The sequence below is a fragment of the Nannobrachium achirus genome, assembly GCF_963921795.1.
Source record: "Nannobrachium achirus genome assembly, chromosome: 12".
In the NCBI taxonomy this organism is placed as follows: Eukaryota; Metazoa; Chordata; class Actinopteri; order Myctophiformes; family Myctophidae; genus Nannobrachium; species Nannobrachium achirus.
This window is the reverse complement of record NC_137832.1, coordinates 37,146,966-37,163,859: the sequence shown is the minus strand read 5'-3', so window position 1 is coordinate 37,163,859 and position 16,894 is coordinate 37,146,966. Positions and strand designations below refer to the sequence as shown.

Here is a 16,894-nt window from a genome sequence, read left to right as displayed (position 1 = left end):
GACAACATCCCATATTGTCATAGAGGTGTTATATTGTTTTATGATTCCACCTTAAGATTATTTACATTGTCAGGGCCACTGAGGTAAATTGGATCCTAGTCCCATATTAAGCAATTGGACAACTGACATTTTATCTATACCAGTAGCATCCTCACTTTGCCTGAATGTCGCTGCTCTCGCCACTTACCAATTTGTTGAAACTATGTTGTGTTGTATTATTCAGGTGGCACACAATGGTGCAAATGAAAGCTGCCCATTGCTTCATACTTGATGTGAAAAACCTGAAATAGGCCATAACACCCAAGTTCTGTTAGGCTGCGCTAATGCAATGATGGGACACAGGCTCCTTTTAATTGGTACACACTGCATAGCTATACTCCTCACTTGAGTAGCCTTCATGTGTGTTCAGCTTGTTTTGTAATGTTCTGTGCCCGATCAAGCACAAACCTCCCCATAGCTTGATCAGCAGATCCCTATCGACTGCTCAAGATACATTTTTATTTTTTTATTTGTTTTCTACTAAATGTTTGTTCACTCTTGACTGAAAATGGAAGGAAAGGTACACTATAGTGGAAATCATCTCAAACTCTAGCTTTAAACACCAATGTCTATAGAATTTATTTTATAGGGGTGAACATTTTAAAGGGGAAGCGAATGGAATTAGATAATCTTGAACTATGTACACACTACTTGAGGCCAATACTATTGCTTTACTACGTGGCATGATGCTAGTGTGGATATCGGATCACGGTCTCTAGCGTTTCAGCTATAGTGAGGGTGGAAATAGTATTTGGGAGTAATGTAATTCCTCAGCTCTATTTACTAATTGTTTCAATTGCATTTCTGTTTCTTTGAGTGGTTCAGTTTAATTGCAATCAAACATTGCAATCAACTACACACACATGCTTCCTTGAACAGCCAGGCTCAAATACTTGTAAAATAATTTAAAGCAAGGTTCTTCAACAGGGGGTCCGGGACCTCTAGGGGGTCCTCAGAGTTACTACAGGGGGTCCTCCAAATCTTTGTGTGATAGAACATTTTTTAAATGAACCACCTGAACCATAGTGTCCATATTCTGAGAACTAGCCAAAAATAGCAGATCTACAAGCTCACAGATCTTGTAGATCGGCTATTTTCGGCAAAGAGGTTTGGTGTAGAGGGGAAAAAGAGCAGCAAGTACAGAGTGAAAGTTTATTAAGTATTGACGGTTCAAGTGGTCAAATACCTGAAAACAAATTGAGATGAATCCAAAATACACTGATGATTGTGTTGTCAAACAATGAAACTATATGGAATCTATGAAAAGGTTGTGGGGGTCCCTGCTTAATCTCTCTGTCAATTAAGGGGTCCTTGGCCTGAAAACGTTTGAAGACCCCTGATTTAAAGTGTTGGACTTGGTTGCCTTTCCCCCTACGTTTCAACCATCTATCCGTCCTTTTTATTTTGGGAGGCATAGCTCTCAGAAGGGTTGGTCTCTCTTTCTCTCTCAGAGGGAACGCAATACACTGTAGGCCCTCAGTTTCTTGAGATGGATCTCTATTGACATTTTTGTGTATGGATTATATTATTACTGTTAATGACTGATAAATATATACAGAACTTTATTTTTTATTTTGTTACATTTCATATATACGACTATAAATATATATAAATATATATATTAAAATGTTTACAAATAAGATTTTTTTTTTTATTTCTTACTTTTATCAAGTGAGTGAATTAGTGAGCGTTGAGGTGGAAACCCAAGAAGCGCTGCGGTTGCCGGAGGGTGTCAGTGCTATTTGCTTGTAGTCTAGTTAGTAGTTTACAGTATTGACGATGATAATAGTATTGATAAGTGATTTAGCTGCCGTTTAACCATAGTGGAAATGGAATGTGCAACATGAGCATGTCTACATAATGTACCGCCAATGTAAAACGTTACACTGCAACTTGTTTGTAAAGAGGCCAAGGATCTAAGCTGCCTGTTATGTCTGTACGCCACCAAATTAAAGCCTGATTTAGACTTGGCTGTGTGCAGTTGTGCACTGAAAATGGCCAATCTACAAGGTCTCAACGCTTCACAGTGTAACATGTTGAGCTTGAAGATCTTCTATTTACGGTGTGTGTTACTGGCACACAACTAAGTATAAATCAGGCTTTAGAATGGTATACTGTAAAATAGATCTTAAATATCTCTATATAAATATATACATATATTAAGCTGTACCAACAGTTTAAAGTATTTGCTAATTTTACTACACTTTTGTTATGTATATGTAGGGGGAAGTCTTATGGCATATAAATTCTACAAATTCAGTCGGGAATTTAAAAGCAGACTATATTTTATGGTAACGGCCTTTTAAGTTATTGCGGCCAAAGCACTGATATTATATATTTGCTGTAAAGAGAATTTAAGAGTTTTATTTTTCTGATATTAAAGTTACTTAATAAAGACCATTTCATTTAAAGCCACCTCAGCAGTCCTGTCTATTCTTTAAGAAGCGAAATGGTTGGTGCCCCTGTACTGTACACTGTACAGTGTTAACCTGACTCCGCCAGATGGTGGCGGTATTGAGTTCACTATGCTGTAGTTGTGAACTTAACTTGTAAACTCAATACCATTTGGTGGAGTCAGGTTATGTCTGTGTAGTCTACACTGTAAAGGCTACATGTTCATACTGTAGCCTTGTAAACCAGGCTCCTCCTGCCTTCAGATTCGAACAGAAGATAGGAGGAGTCAGTTTACTAGGCTAACATGTTCAGACATGTTCAGACTGTCAGCCCAAATCTTTTTTTTTTTTTTTTTTGCCATTTTTAGTTGGTGTGAAATGCAATTCAGATCTGATTTCTAAAGATGTCTAAGCCTGATTTATCCTTCATTGCCAAAAATAGCGGATTAGTTTGTTTCCAACAATATGGGGGTGTGAATTGAAACATCACTTTCTGGTGGACACCACAATAGTCATAGAAGGGAGCCACAGTGTGAGCTCTTCTTTCCCCCTGTGAAGCATTCAGATGAACTTTGAACTAGATCAACTAAACCAAACTTTTTAGCTCAAGACTTAAAAGAGAAATGAGACGTTTTGTTTTACCCAGGACTCAAGTGAAAATAGCCGATCTACAAGTTCACAACACGTCGCTTCACGCCACGTTGTGCGTACTGAAAAAAGCATCTTGAAGCATTTCCATTTTTTAATTAATGAAGAACAGCTTTAATTTTGGGGGGAAATATTTGGAAATAAACAAATATAGGACCCATAATGTGCAAAATGGGTCCCAGCCCACTGTTTGGGAAACAGTTAAAGATATTTCAATGTAATTATCTTAAAGACAATCCAAGCTACAGCAGCTCCCAAATTCAGATTATGTCCACCAGTTCCTGTCTATAACCATATAATGAACACAAAGTGCTGTAAGGCATGAATACAGAACACGCTCTAGAATGTCAGGCTTTTTTAATAATAGATTCTCACATAAGAAATACAGGTAAAATGTATATCTGTAATCTGTTAAGTAGTCACCATCAGCCCATCCTGGCTGCGTGTCTAAAGGTTCCTTTGCTAACGCCATACTGCAAGTAATACAAAAACGTTTGACCTTAGCGCAGAACATACTTTTCTCAAAATAGCAAGTTATTCAGAAAACCATCTCATAGTGATTATAGTAGTCATTCTTGCCATTCAAGATAAGGCAACAATGCTGTCCAAATACGTAAAGTCAGAGGGTGGGTTGGGATCCCTTATGACCAATAATCCAGCTTAATAAAAAGAAAAAACACCTTAATTCATTCCTTGGGGAGTAGGCAATCTCAAGTAACAATTCAATGTCCAAATGTCTTGTCAAATTGAAACATTCCTTCCCAGTAACACTTCAGCTGTAAACAGCAATGCTAGTTTTTCATAATTCAAGAATGCAAACCTTACAGTAATTTTCTATAGGGATATTAAACTAATTTATGAAAGAAATACAAATAACTACTTTAGTTTCATATCCTTGTCATTAATGAAGGCTTTATATATTGCTAGGTGTAAACAAGAAAAAACAAACCTTAATGTGAATGGGGGCTTCTAAACACATTTATGTAATTAAGTGATAAGTGACGTGTTCCATCATGCAGGGAGAGCTGGGGATTGAATTTCCTTGTAATTTAAAACATTGATAGTTAAAGTTAATTAATAATGTGCGCATCTTCCCAGACCCCTTGTACTGTAGGTCTAATGATCTTGACAAGCAGGGCATTCCTGGATGATCAGCAAGTCTTTGACTTCTGACATGGCACGACTTTAGGGACCCGAGAAGGTTGAAAAGGGAGGGCCATCATTTTTAGAGATACAGTATAAAAAGCTCAAATAACCCAAACACATTTTCTGCATTATCGAGGAATAATGCGCTTCGAGTCATTTAGAATTGTGACGAGGGAATTTCTGTGCCATGCTGGACCAATATACTTAACTAATTTGTACTGTATGGTGGGAGGTATTCGTTCAATACTTCTACTCATTCATGCAAACATAAACATGCATTTAAAAAAGCAAAGTTATTTACATGGAGAAAAAAGAGATCAGAAGGCAACAAAAAAAATAAGAGGGAAATAAAACCATGTAAATGTGTAAATGCCTATATTGTGAGGGCAAAGGTTTACCTTTTCGAAGGTGTCTTAGTGTTGCGTGTCTTCTATATATCTTATCAAAATGTAGCCCTGATTATACATAAAACCCAACAGGCTTATGCACTCCCTCATTCATCACAGGACAATACAGCCAAAATATTGTATTAAAAGCAAGAAAAACAAAATAAAGTGCTAAAAATAAAATACCTTTACTTAATGAAAGCATTAAGTAACAAACACAAATTTAAACCAAAAACACTTGTTGGGAAATCATCTTCAAGATGATCTACATAAGGGACCAATGCCTGGATCAAGTAGTACAGGGCTAGACACCGAGTCATTATTAAGTACAACGATTTCAAACTGGTGTACTGTGGAGTATGCTCTGCTCATACTTGCCTTCAGATTGTTTTAATGTCAATTTTAAAAATTATTTCCTTAATGTTCACAAAAAAACCAACAGAGCACTTTCTAATTAAAACTCGTTCATTGAATGCAAAATATGAGTGAGCATTGCAAAGAAACTACCTGATACCATAAACAGGATATATGATTAGATAAATCACAGGTGCTCCATAAAATAACAGTATTGCATTTAGAATCCTGTGTAATGCAGAAACTCTTGGGCTCTATAATACACTTCTAGTCATAAGTGTAGAGCTGAGATCCTTAAAATTTCTGTGACCCTGTCTAATAAAAAAAGAATACTAGTAGGATTTGTCAAGTGGAAACATACAGTATCAGACAGACACTGATGCATATAGTCCATAACCTATGGTAGACATGTTCCTGATGAATAGCAGGTCAGTTGTAGGCATTGTGTGAATCATGTCATTCAGCATGTGGAGGGCTGTGGGATAACCTGGTGGCTAGATATTGGTTGTGGCTCTATAGGCTCTGCAATGACAACCGTATCCAGTTATTCAGGATTGTCAGCAATGTCCCACTGACTGTGGGTCAGGGTCATTCTTAAGATCTATAAAAAACATTTTCAGTAGTCAATGATAGATGAATCCAGGGGCGCCGCGTAGTCCATGTTGGACCTGATTGTTCATTATTTAAATGCAGACGTTTCAGGTCAGTTAATGGCATGGTGTGGTGGATTTTGTCCAGCAACTTTAGATCATATTCAGTATTGTAATCTCCTTGTCCAACTCTGATTCTCTATTCCAGTCATCAAACATCAAAGCCATCTATCAAAAACTAAATGTATCTTTTAGTTTAGATATGACTTTGGCCTGCGTTAGTGTGACACTGCCCGGTGTCCCTTACACTTAACAGGCAAGTGTAAGGGGTCACTCACCACCAACCCCACCAAAAACAATTTTAAGAGGGACAGCACTGATGTTGTGACGTGCGCTGCTTTGGAAGCCTTTCCCACCCACCCAAACAGATTCCTTTGAGGACGCCATTCCTAAGCCATCGCGATTTCTGGTCCGATCGGGGGATGATGTCAGCCTAGGAGAACCTCAGTCCAGAGGCTGGGGGTCAGCTATAGGCATTGTGTGCAGAACCTCATCCAGTAACTGGAGCGCTCTGTGCAGGTGGATCTCAATCCAGCACGGTGTCTCTTTGATGCTCTGGCGTGGGTAATCGGGCCCCCAGCCCTTAACGAAGCTCATCCTAAGAATACACAGCCTCCGCAGATCATCTACCCCAATACCTGCAGCCGCTGACAGACCTGAGTGGAGAGAAGGCAGTTACATTCACACCCAGGGGTGTCGCACCAAATTCTGGGCCCTGGGTACAAGGATTCACTGTGGGGCCCCTGTGTTTTAACAATTGAAAAATCGCAGATATACAAGCTCACAGCGCGGCATCGAGTGCCGCGCTGCAAGCTTGTAGATCTGCTATTTTTGAAAAATCGTGAAAATCTTTGAATATCTCAAATTCTTCTAAGGTTTTTTGAAAAAAACCTATGTTTCTATGTCAGTGGTGCGCAAACCTTTTCATGTGTATTTGGCCACGGACCCCCATCTCAAAATATTTAGTTCCAGGAACCCCCCCCAGAAGCAAAATTTGAGTTACAAACGTTCGCTTAAAAAATACATATATTCAAAGATTTGCACACATTTTCACGACTTTTCAAAAATAGCAGATCTACAAGCTCGCAGTGCGGCACTCGGTGCCGCGCTGTGAGCTTGTATATCTGCTATTTTTCAATAGTTAAAGTATAAAATAATTAAGGCCCCTCCAACACCTTGGGCCCTAGTAACTCAGTCCCACTTTCCTACCCCTTGTGACGCCGTGTTCACACCCCTTGCTGCTTACTCCAAATGTGAGATGTTCCCTATTTGAACCCATTTCAAAAGTAAATTATATGAGCACAGCAAAGTTGTCAGTGTCATCCCATTAGAAGACCTGAGGTCGATTTTCCAAATGCCTTCTAAATCAGTAGTTCTCACACTTCCAAGATTTTTCAAAAATGTTAAAAATTGTTTTTTTCCTTGTATATCTGCCATTTTTCAATAGCGAAAATTCTAAAATGACACAGATGCTTTTCCAGTTTTAATGGGTTATTATAATTGAGTGTAAAATGGACTCTTTATAGGCAAGGAATCTATCCGAGAAGTTATTCATGGACTGGTCCAAATGATACATCAATTAACATCTTTCTATAATGTGTTCTGCAATAATCTCTGTATTAACAATTCAACAGGATTTTTATGAGGCTCCCTCATTGTATCACGATATATACAATATTTCTGTAAAGGCATATTGTGGAGACATTGTATCGTCTCAACGATATTTATCACCATATCGCCCACCCCTACCCCTGAGAAGGCATTTCTTTGTCTAACTCAATGTAATCATGGCCTGGAATTCTGCTTCCGTGTGCCTGACAGCAGGCATCAACCCCTGATTGTGATCTGGGATCAGCTACTGCCAAGTCATTTCCATGTTGTCTTTTAACTTACTGATTGCTGGAGCAATCCCTCCAACTGATCCAGGTCCAGGTATGTTCCCAGCCACAGCGGCAGCCTGAGCTGCCGCCGCTGCCTGGGCCGTGGCAGCCTGCTGCTGCATCTGTCTGTGACACTGGCGTAGGTCAAACACCTAGGAGGAAACAAATACAACACTTTTAAAGGAGTAACAATCCACCAGCATGGTGGATTTCCCATTTCCTAGATGCCTGCCAGACAGAATGATTTGTTTGACATAGGGGTGGGCGATATACAGTAGAAAATTATATCATGATTCTTTTCAACCAATTATCACAATCGCGATAATTATCGTGGAGACATTGTATCATCGCAACGATTCTTATTGTCAAATTGCAACACCCCTATTTTGAGACTTAACACTTCCGCCGCCTAACCCGTCTGTAGTCGTGTTAGCGTTGCCATGGTTACCAAGGTAAACAGACGCTTGCTGTGGGTGCTTGTGAAAGACGCTGCTGCATATGTCATGACGCAACGCGCACAAAAGCAAAACGGAGCGTCTATGCTCCATTGACTCCTATTCTATGCTGTAACATAAAAACGTCTGTATCTCTGAATAAGGTGCAAATAACGCTGAAAAGGGCTAGTGCCACTCTTTCACTGCTACACTCAATCGTGATGGTCAGCCCCGGTTAGGATTTTAGTTTTGCGACCGTTTGTAAACAAAGTTATCTCCTTCCTGTATTCGTCTGAAGACACACACGTGCACACGCACGTGGCTTCCGGGGCTCATCTGTATTTAAGATCAGTACTAAGAGAATATTCGGATAAGGAGGAGAAATCTCTTTACCTTGATGTAAGCGCTGGGGTAGATTTTATGAACAGCGTCTCCCGGGGCACGTCCCGCCTCTCTGTCCAGGTAGTAACTTTGAACAAACACTGCATGGTCACTGAGGCAACGCACCCACACATCTCCCTCACCCTTGCACTCCAACTGGACCCCTTTACCAATATGGAGCCTGAGAGAGAAATGGACATGGAGGGGAGAAGACAGGAAAAAGAGATACATTGACGATAGAATGAACAGCACCCTCACAAAGAATATGCAATAGTAATCCTTGTCACTTAACCCTGGCCAGCCGGGCACCTAATGGAGGGGAAAGGAACTGGTTGGAATAACGTGTTCCTTCCACGCGTTACGTCCAAACCGAGGAAACTCCCCCCTGACAGATGAAAAGAAGCGGCTTGGACTCCTCATACATTGAAGGGAGCATGAGGTCAGTCCGTTGCTCTCCCCAGGTTGGCAGAGGGAGTGTAGTGCCAAGGATTACATTTAGACAATTATTGACGCTGGGTGAAAAATGTGTTACAAAAATCATGGGATAAAAAAATCACACCCGTGTGAACTGAGCGGTGGTTGTGGAGGCTGCGCAACAGCAAAACAAATATAAATATAATAATAAAAATAATAATAAAAAAGATTTAAAAAAGATTAAAAACAAATATTAAAAAAAAAAATAATAATAATATGGGGGGGGGGGGGGGTGCTTGTGTGTGTGACCCCCCCCCCCCCCCTCCCCGTGTGTGTGTGTGTGTGTGTGTGTGTGTGTTGCAGTTGATTTTCAGGCTAGAAGCAACAGCACCCTCTTTGGTCAACCAGTGGTACTAGGCTACAGACAGACATACATACATACATACATACATACATACATACATACATACATACATACATACATACATACATTCATATATACACTGATACACACATGGCCGTGCGTGCGTGCGTGCGTACGTGTGCGTGCGTGTGCGTGCGTGTTTGTTGCAATTGATGCTCAGGCTAGATTCAACATCAGGCTACAGACACATACACGGATACACACTCCTGCATACACCTCAGGCTACAGACATACACACACGGCCATTCTAAGGAGCGGCGTCACCACCGCTCAAAAAATTAAATAAAATACAACAAAGAATGAAAAGTATCAGTGTAAGAGGTCTACTAGAAAAACAAGATTAGCTCACTGTATGATGTAGATGTCAAATCATTATTATGATTGCCTATATCAGTGAGACCCTGTGCTTAGACTGAGCCTCCTACCTGGCTCTCTCGATGGCCTCTGTCCGGTGGACGTTACTGAGCTGACCCAGACAGAACCGGTCCCCCCCTGAAGGATCAACGTAACCATCCACAGTCACAATGGGACAGGTAGAGGGCACCTTAAATGTCTCGCCGACCTGAACGTCCATTTCAAAATAGGCGATGGAGCACCAGTAGTCAGGGGCTGTAACAAAAGGAACATGTCAATAATAGACACGCAGTAACTAAAATGAAGGTTTGATCCAGATAGAAGAAAAAGCTGAATCCTTCATTAGAAGCTAAAGGTTGCTTTGCACCGTGATGTGACAACACCAAATCAATAATCAAGAAAATATAATAAATTGGGAATTTGCATGTTTTGACTGATTGCATGGGAAAAACTACAGGTTCATGACCGTACAAATCACTGGTACAAGGTCAACTAAAAGGAGATCCTTGTAAGCTTTTCGGCTCATTGCCCTTTACAAGGTCGAAGCCTTAAGCCTCCCTGAAGATCGAGCCTTCCAGAATGTGGAAAACATGAAAATCCAGCATGTTTAATAAATGGGGAACTCCTTGAGGGAATACATTGTCGATATTGCCCTTGCTTTTAGTAGGAATGTTTGGTAGAAGCGAACACAACTTAAGAGGAGCAAACAATACAGTTGATTTTAACTACTGAAAAAAGGGCACCATTTCAGTTGCTTGAAGTGTTTTCCATAGAATACAGGTTGTGTGTCTGTTCTCACCTGGGTGATTGGATATGGGAGGCTGGAACGCCAGTTCATTGTGCACCGGCCCTAAAAGACAGTTACCAAGATCAAAGTGTTTGTTGTGTGAAGCATTACAAAAAAACACGTAGGGTGCACATGTTTGCGAGTGCATTTGTGTACTTACAGTAGTGTCCAGGATGTGGCATAGGAGGGTGGTGCTGTAGATGGCCATTGGTGTGGTGGGGCAAGTTTGGGGTGAAGCTGCTATTTCTTGACCAGTTGGAGCTGGCATCTGGGACAGGGACAGAGAGACTAATATTAACTATAATCTTATTCCACACTCTGTAATAACAGGGCAGACCAATGGAACAGTGCAACCACAAATGCAGAAGGACACACATGCACATAGACAGAAACGTCCTTGGTTTGAACTCCCTTTGGTCCGACGACCTAAACCTAACCTTAACCCTAACCTCAGTAAAACTAATGCTGGTGAATGCTAACCTGGTGAGTAGCTAGCTAACCTGCTGATGCTGGTGAATGCTAACCTGGTGAATTTTAACCTGTTCGGACCAACGGGAGTTCGAACCATGGGGCAGTCCCCACAGGATATTTAAACATTCATCTTACTTCCTGATCCAGCAGCAATGGCAGGGAAGGATGATGTGGAGGCAGACGTAGAGGCCTCAGAAGGTGGGAGCAGGGTGGGGGTGCCGAAAGGCTCTGAGGGGGCAGAGCGGCCAGCAGAGGGGGGATGCTGGATGGTCTGGAGGGAATGGCCTCCATCGATGGAGGGCAGGCTGGGCTGTCCGTCAAAGTCATACTCGTCCTTAACCATCAGCCCCGTGCCAGAACTGGTCAGTGTCAGCCCTGACAGATCTGAGGACAAAAATAAAATGTTACTACAATACATGACCAGTGTGAAGCACCAGCACTGTCTAGCCTTGCAGTTCAAATGATTAATCTCAATCCCTGACCACCCACTTCTATAGACCTAGCGTATATGAGGCGTTACAAGATGGACAACTATGTGATGTTATACATTTGCAACCAATTCCCCAACAAAAGAAAAGAAAAATTATAATAATTTCACTAAACAATCCCGCAAAGCTTAGCCAATGCCAAGCTCTGCGAGACGGACATACATACACACAAGCAGTTAGCAGCCCTCAAAAGTTCTTAGCTATGCTTGTCCTCACTGAGCCATGGAACTATTAGTAAATCTCTGGCTCTATAAAATTGGACTTGTCGTGTGTGGTTGAATGACATATTACTTTATCCATAAACATCAATTGGCCAAAGAAAAAAAATCATAATTTCTCACCTATACCAGGAGACACCACTCTCTCATAGTGATAGGGATTGACACATACGCTGTCACACTTAAGGTCAAAGGCAAACTGGCAGTATTTAACATGCTTCAGCTCATTCTTATGTAGATCCGGCCACCTCCACAACCTGGCATAGATTACATGGGGGAAACCTTTACGTCCAGCCACCTGGGAACAAAAGGAATTCAGTAACACAAGAAATGAGTGAGACAGGGAATTCCACACCAGATTATTTTCATGGTTGAGTTTGAATTTGTAGCCTACTATACATGGTATAATAGACTATTTATAACAGACAATGTTCCAGTTTTTACAACTGCTACATGAAAAAGTTCTGGGGGGGTTACTATTTAATTCCAATGTCCAAAGTGAAGAACAATAATCATTTTCTGTAACAATTTCCAGATCAGCCAATTTGATACCTTAACTTTTCCACATTTTCTAAACTACAGCAACCCTGTGGTCATTTTGGTAACATACAGAGACAACTAATTGCTCCAACCTGCAGTCTTCCGTCCAGTGTTCTCTGGATTGTGACACACTTGCTTGGATGGGCGCCGTTGGTGGTGATCGCCGTGATGAGAGAGTCTAACTCATCCTTCTTCTCCTTCAGCTTTTTCACCAAGCTCTCAATTGCCCGCTTAGCAAAGGTTTCACTCTCACCACCCTGTCTGTGACACATCAAACTGTGCACAATACTCAAGCAGGCATCATTGCTTGTAGGCGTGTTGGTGATAGACATATTGAATAATATGCGTAGCCGAAGCACTTGGGGTGAGGTGAGGTGAGGATCACAGAATTTTCTTGTTGTCCCAGATATAGGTCGAGTTGTTTACACTGTGAAGCACACACAATATCAGAATGAGTTTAGACATGAAGCATCCTTGGACAGGTAAAGGTGGTCACTGGTCAATTAATTAATTAACGTGTTTGATGCTTTGTGTCCACAAACCTGTCGGGTTCAGAATGAAATACAGTATTTGTGGATCTGAAAAAGAGGATAACAGAAAAGGTTAGGGGTGACATTTGCTGTCAATCCCAATGGCAGGTATTCCAACCCTATATTCAACATATACAAAATTAAATAGGCTTATATAAAAATCTAGTGTTGCAATTTGCGGCTAGGACCATTGCATTGTGTAAAAACAACTTGTCTATGCAGCAATCACAATGTTTGTGTTTTGAATGTGGGTCAGTGAAAGCATGCTGGTATTTCTGTCAGCTCGATCTCTGCCTGCTCAGCTACTATAACAAAACACTGGGTTGGAACCCCAAATGTTCCAAGTTTGAGCTATTTAGACTATTTCAGTGTGCTACCGTTATCTCGGTGCCAAAATTAAAACGACTTGCTATAAATATACAATAAAATAAGACAGTATTATTATTAGCCCTGCTGTTGGCGGGTGGTATTATTAACCGACGTTGCTAACGAGCTAGCTAAGCTAAAGGCTGCGAGCTAAATTAGCATTGTTGTTTTTGTCTGGTCAGAGACATTTCGCTTTAGACAACGACAGTCCGCTTGTCACAGAAAGCGGGCGTGGGGTTGTTTCGTTTGTCGCTACCCGTTAAAATAACATTACATCGCATTATTCGCTTACATTTAAACCAGAACTAACTGTGAACGCTACATCACGCAAACGGCTGTAATGGCATCTCTTTACACTTCGTCGGAAGGATCGTCAACAAAGTACATAACATAGGCGACAAAAATTAGGTTATTTCCAAACGGGTGGGGAAAAAAAGTAGTGCCTCGCGGTGACACTCAAAACAACAACAACCCTGAAAATACGTCATTTTTTTGTCGGAGCGAGCGACACGGCCCGACGACGAAGTGAAATGAACGTTTAGGAGCAGCAGCTAGCAGCTCCAGGAGAGTGGAAGTTACCTGCAGTCTCTCGTCTTGGATTTATTTTATATCCACTTAGAGAATCCTGTAAACGGCCAACAGAACAACGAGCGAACCATATCCTCTGCTCGCGCAGATGTATTAGCAAGCTTTAACGTTTACATCCTCAGAGCAGCGCGCGTGCTACCGACAGTGCACACACACAGTGGGGCCATTAGAAATCAAATCACGGATTCGGTGTCAACAACACCCTCCCGTTCCGTTCAAAGTTGCAGGGTTTGTCTGCAGACCACAGATTAGGGGGGCGGATTGTGTGAGGGATGCTATTGGATAGTATGAGAATGACTCAATCCGCCCCCTGGAATCTCAATCCACCCCCTCGGAGCTCCAGGGCCCATGGGCCGGCCCCTCGCCGCTCGAGGCCGACCTGGGGGGCACTCTCGGTGGGGCAGGCCGGCGACGGCGCTGCCCCCCCGGCCCTGGAGCTCCGGAGGTGGTCGAGTATGCTGGTGCTGGGCGGAAAGTGGCCCAGATGGGTGTCTCTACTCGGGTTTGGGATGCAAAAGGTGGTCCCTGGTTCTCTGGAGGTCCCGGGGACCCCCTGAGCTTGTCTCCCCTGCCCCTGCCTTTTAGTGTTAGTCAGTGCTTAAAGTGGGCTCGGAGCTCCAGGCTCTAAAAGGCAGGGGCAGGGGAGACAAGCTCAGGGGGTCCCCGGGACCTCCAGAGAACCAGGGACCACCTTTTGCATCCCAAACCCGAGTAGAGACACCCATCGGGGCCACTTTCCGCCCAGCACCAGCATACTCGACCACCTCCGGAGCTCCAGGGCCGGGGGGGCAGCGCCGTCGCCGGCCTGCCCCACCGAGAGTGCCCCCCAGGTCGGCCTCGAGCGGCGAGGGGCCGGCCCCTGGGCCCTGGAGCTCCGAGCTCCAGGCTCCCTGGCTCTCTCCCCCCCTCCCTCCTTTGAAAAACTCTCCAGAGCAAAGTGGGAACTTCCTCCATCAGGAGGGTGCCCCGTCCGTGCAACGTCATAGGGGGTGGATTGAGATTCCAGGGGGCGGATTGAGTCATTCTCATACTATCCAATAGCATCCCTCACACAATCCGCCCCCTAATCTGTGGTCCAATAGCATCCCTCACACAATCCGCCCCCTAATCTGTGGTCTGCAGACAGACCCGTCTCACACAGACAGGCCAGCTGAGGCCACACACTCACATTACACGCTTCTTCAATGGCGCGCTGCGCATGCTCAGATCTCGTTTTAGTGGTCCAAGGCAAGGGTTATAAACGAATACCAGTCACTTCGCCAAAAATCCAACTCGCCAAATCAACTTGCTAGGACACCTCGCCAATGAGCAGGGTTGTCGACATTGGACGTCCAGGAGAATCCAGGAGATTTATTTTTTAGGGGGTGCACAGAACTCCCCATCAGGGGTCTGGTCACTGGTGGTCTTCCCCCCAAAACTTCTTAACAGATATATTTTCCTGTGTTCTGTCGAATTTTGTGCATGTTTGACTTTTATCATGCTTGCTTTACTAGCATGGGTAGCCTACAATACATTTCAGCCTTAAAATGCCAAATGTAGGTGTACAAATTTGATGACTGAAGCAAAGTAAGACATCCTTAATAATGACTTCTCATCTGGGGGTCCTCCCCCAGAAAATTTAATCATCCTGGCGAATCCAGGAGCATTGACAAGCCTGCCCAATGAGCGTGGACAATTTGGCGAGTTGGATTTTTGGCGAAGTGAACGGTTACCGTTATAAACCAACCAGTCGTCCAAGGGTTCCCTGACCATTCAGGCCACGACCCCCCACAATAATCATATTTTAACTGCCCCCTGTTCATGTAGGGGACATGTCTCCATTCCGACATGTCGCCACTCCGACATTGACTTCTTATTGTCGGAGTGGCAACACTTCCATATAATAGAGGTTAAGTTTAGGGTTAGGGGACATGTCGGAAAGGAGACAACCGTTCATGTAGCATATAGGGTGTGCCAAATGTAGTTCTAAGAGCGGACATTTCTTGGGTCAACACAGCCTTACACAGGTGTTCTGATTGGAGTAAAGCATTAGTTCCATGCAATCAAACAATTGAAACACCCCAAAATGGGGTTTGCATTAAAGGGTGGGGCATTCATTCCCTATGTAGAGACCCTTGTTACTGAACAGACAACATTTACTGAAGAGCTTTTTAAATGCACAAAGAAAATAATCTTGAAACAAATTAAACATAATCTTGTGGGAATATAAAGCATTTGTAGTGTACTATGTTAAATTTTGTGATATATTTGTGGACTTTTTTCTTCTTCCTGGGAATAGGTTCACGAGCTCGGGGGCGTGCACAAAGATTGTGTGCTGCTGCCCTGGATGACTGGCTGCACAGAGCTCTCTGTCCCATGCAGGGGACATCACAGACTGCTGTAGGGACAGGATCGAGGGACAGTTCAGAGGCCAGGGGAGTGGGGACAGTCCAGCAGCAGACAGAGGACATCACAGCAGAGGGCAGAGGACAGTGGACAGGGCACAGTGCATCAAGTCAATGCACTGCCGGTGAGTGGCCATGGCCAAAGATCATGACTATGACCGGCGTCCATCTCCTGGTTAGTATTACTATATACTGGTACTCAACTTACTGCATAAAAGCATGTTGTCTTACAGAAAAGATACACAATGTATCTTTAACGTCTCCACCAACACATCTGTACCTGAGTTGAAAATAAGGTGTGATAAAAAAAAACTTTGCTTTAGTGAATTAGATTGTAAAATGTATAAAAAATGGATTAGTGATGTGTATGATTTTTCTTCCCCTTAAAGGGCAAGTTCTCCTTTAGGACAACCTGAACTTATTTTATTGTTGTTTGGGACAAGATCAACACAATCCTGCGTTATTTATTTGTGTTCAATCTGTGTTTTGAGATATTTTAGTATTTCAGCATGAATGATGATGCATTTTGCATCATATGATGCATCATGCTGCACCCTGACACACCCTGATTTGATGGCTTGTGTGGGACAACGATGGCATGGATGTGTTTGTGATGACAACTACTAACACATTCATGAAAAATAAAAACTCTTTTGACAACAACAATATTGTAAAAGCGATAGGCTTATAGGCTCCACTCTAAGCTATGAGAGCTGCTGGGTTCTGCTGGGGAAACCGGACAACAGGGGCTTTTCTGCCTAATAGACCCCATGGACAGTCTTTTTGGATCAATATAAGTAGGAAAATAAGCCTAGAAGCGATTTAGGGAGGAGTTGTCCTTTAAAGGAGCTGTGACCCCACTCAGTACATTTCTACACAATGGACAGTACAGTACACAATGGAAAATCATCAGGTATATGCACTTTATTACATAATATTTATGTAATATTTTGTGTAATTATACACACAATTTGTAGTTAATACTGTTACACATGGTGTAGCATGAATGAGGGGGGCTA

At 42.6% G+C, this 16,894-nt stretch overlaps 1 protein-coding gene across 2 annotated transcripts; it reads right to left on the bottom strand.

Annotated features, from left to right (window-relative positions):
* Positions 1-3,437: 3,437 nt before the first annotated feature.
* LOC308296119 (mothers against decapentaplegic homolog 4) lies at positions 3,438-13,655 on the bottom strand. 2 transcript variants are annotated; one of them, XM_080739257.1, is made up of 11 exons: positions 13,483-13,655; positions 12,550-12,585; positions 12,100-12,434; positions 11,591-11,765; positions 10,897-11,145; positions 10,451-10,558; positions 10,303-10,353; positions 9,575-9,758; positions 8,324-8,492; positions 7,510-7,648; positions 3,438-6,272 (listed from the first exon to the last, which is right to left on the bottom strand). In XM_080739257.1, exons 3-11 carry the CDS (start codon positions 12,337-12,339, stop codon positions 6,061-6,063), a joined length of 1,527 nt encoding a protein of 508 aa, XP_080595383.1. In that variant the 5' UTR covers positions 12,340-12,434; positions 12,550-12,585; positions 13,483-13,655; the 3' UTR covers positions 3,438-6,060. The 2 variants fall into 2 exon arrangements, with proteins under 2 accessions (XP_080595383.1, XP_080595384.1); XM_080739258.1 differs by lacking the exon at positions 13,483-13,655 and adding an exon at positions 13,196-13,324.
* Between the last annotated feature and the right edge of the window lie 3,239 nt (positions 13,656-16,894).

Excerpts from the sequence above, each read along its gene's own strand:
- LOC308296119 (XM_080739257.1), bottom strand. The coding sequence starts at position 12,339 with ATGTCTATCACCAACACGCCTACAAGCAATGATGCCTGCTTGAGTATT. Across the intron at positions 10,559-10,896 it reads CATTGCTGCTGGATCAGGAA|ATGCCAGCTCCAACTGGTCA; the intron begins GTAAGATGAATG and ends TCCCTGTCCCAG. Across the intron at positions 9,759-10,302 it reads TCCCATATCCAATCACCCAG|CCCCTGACTACTGGTGCTCC; the intron begins GTGAGAACAGAC and ends CTTTTGTTACAG.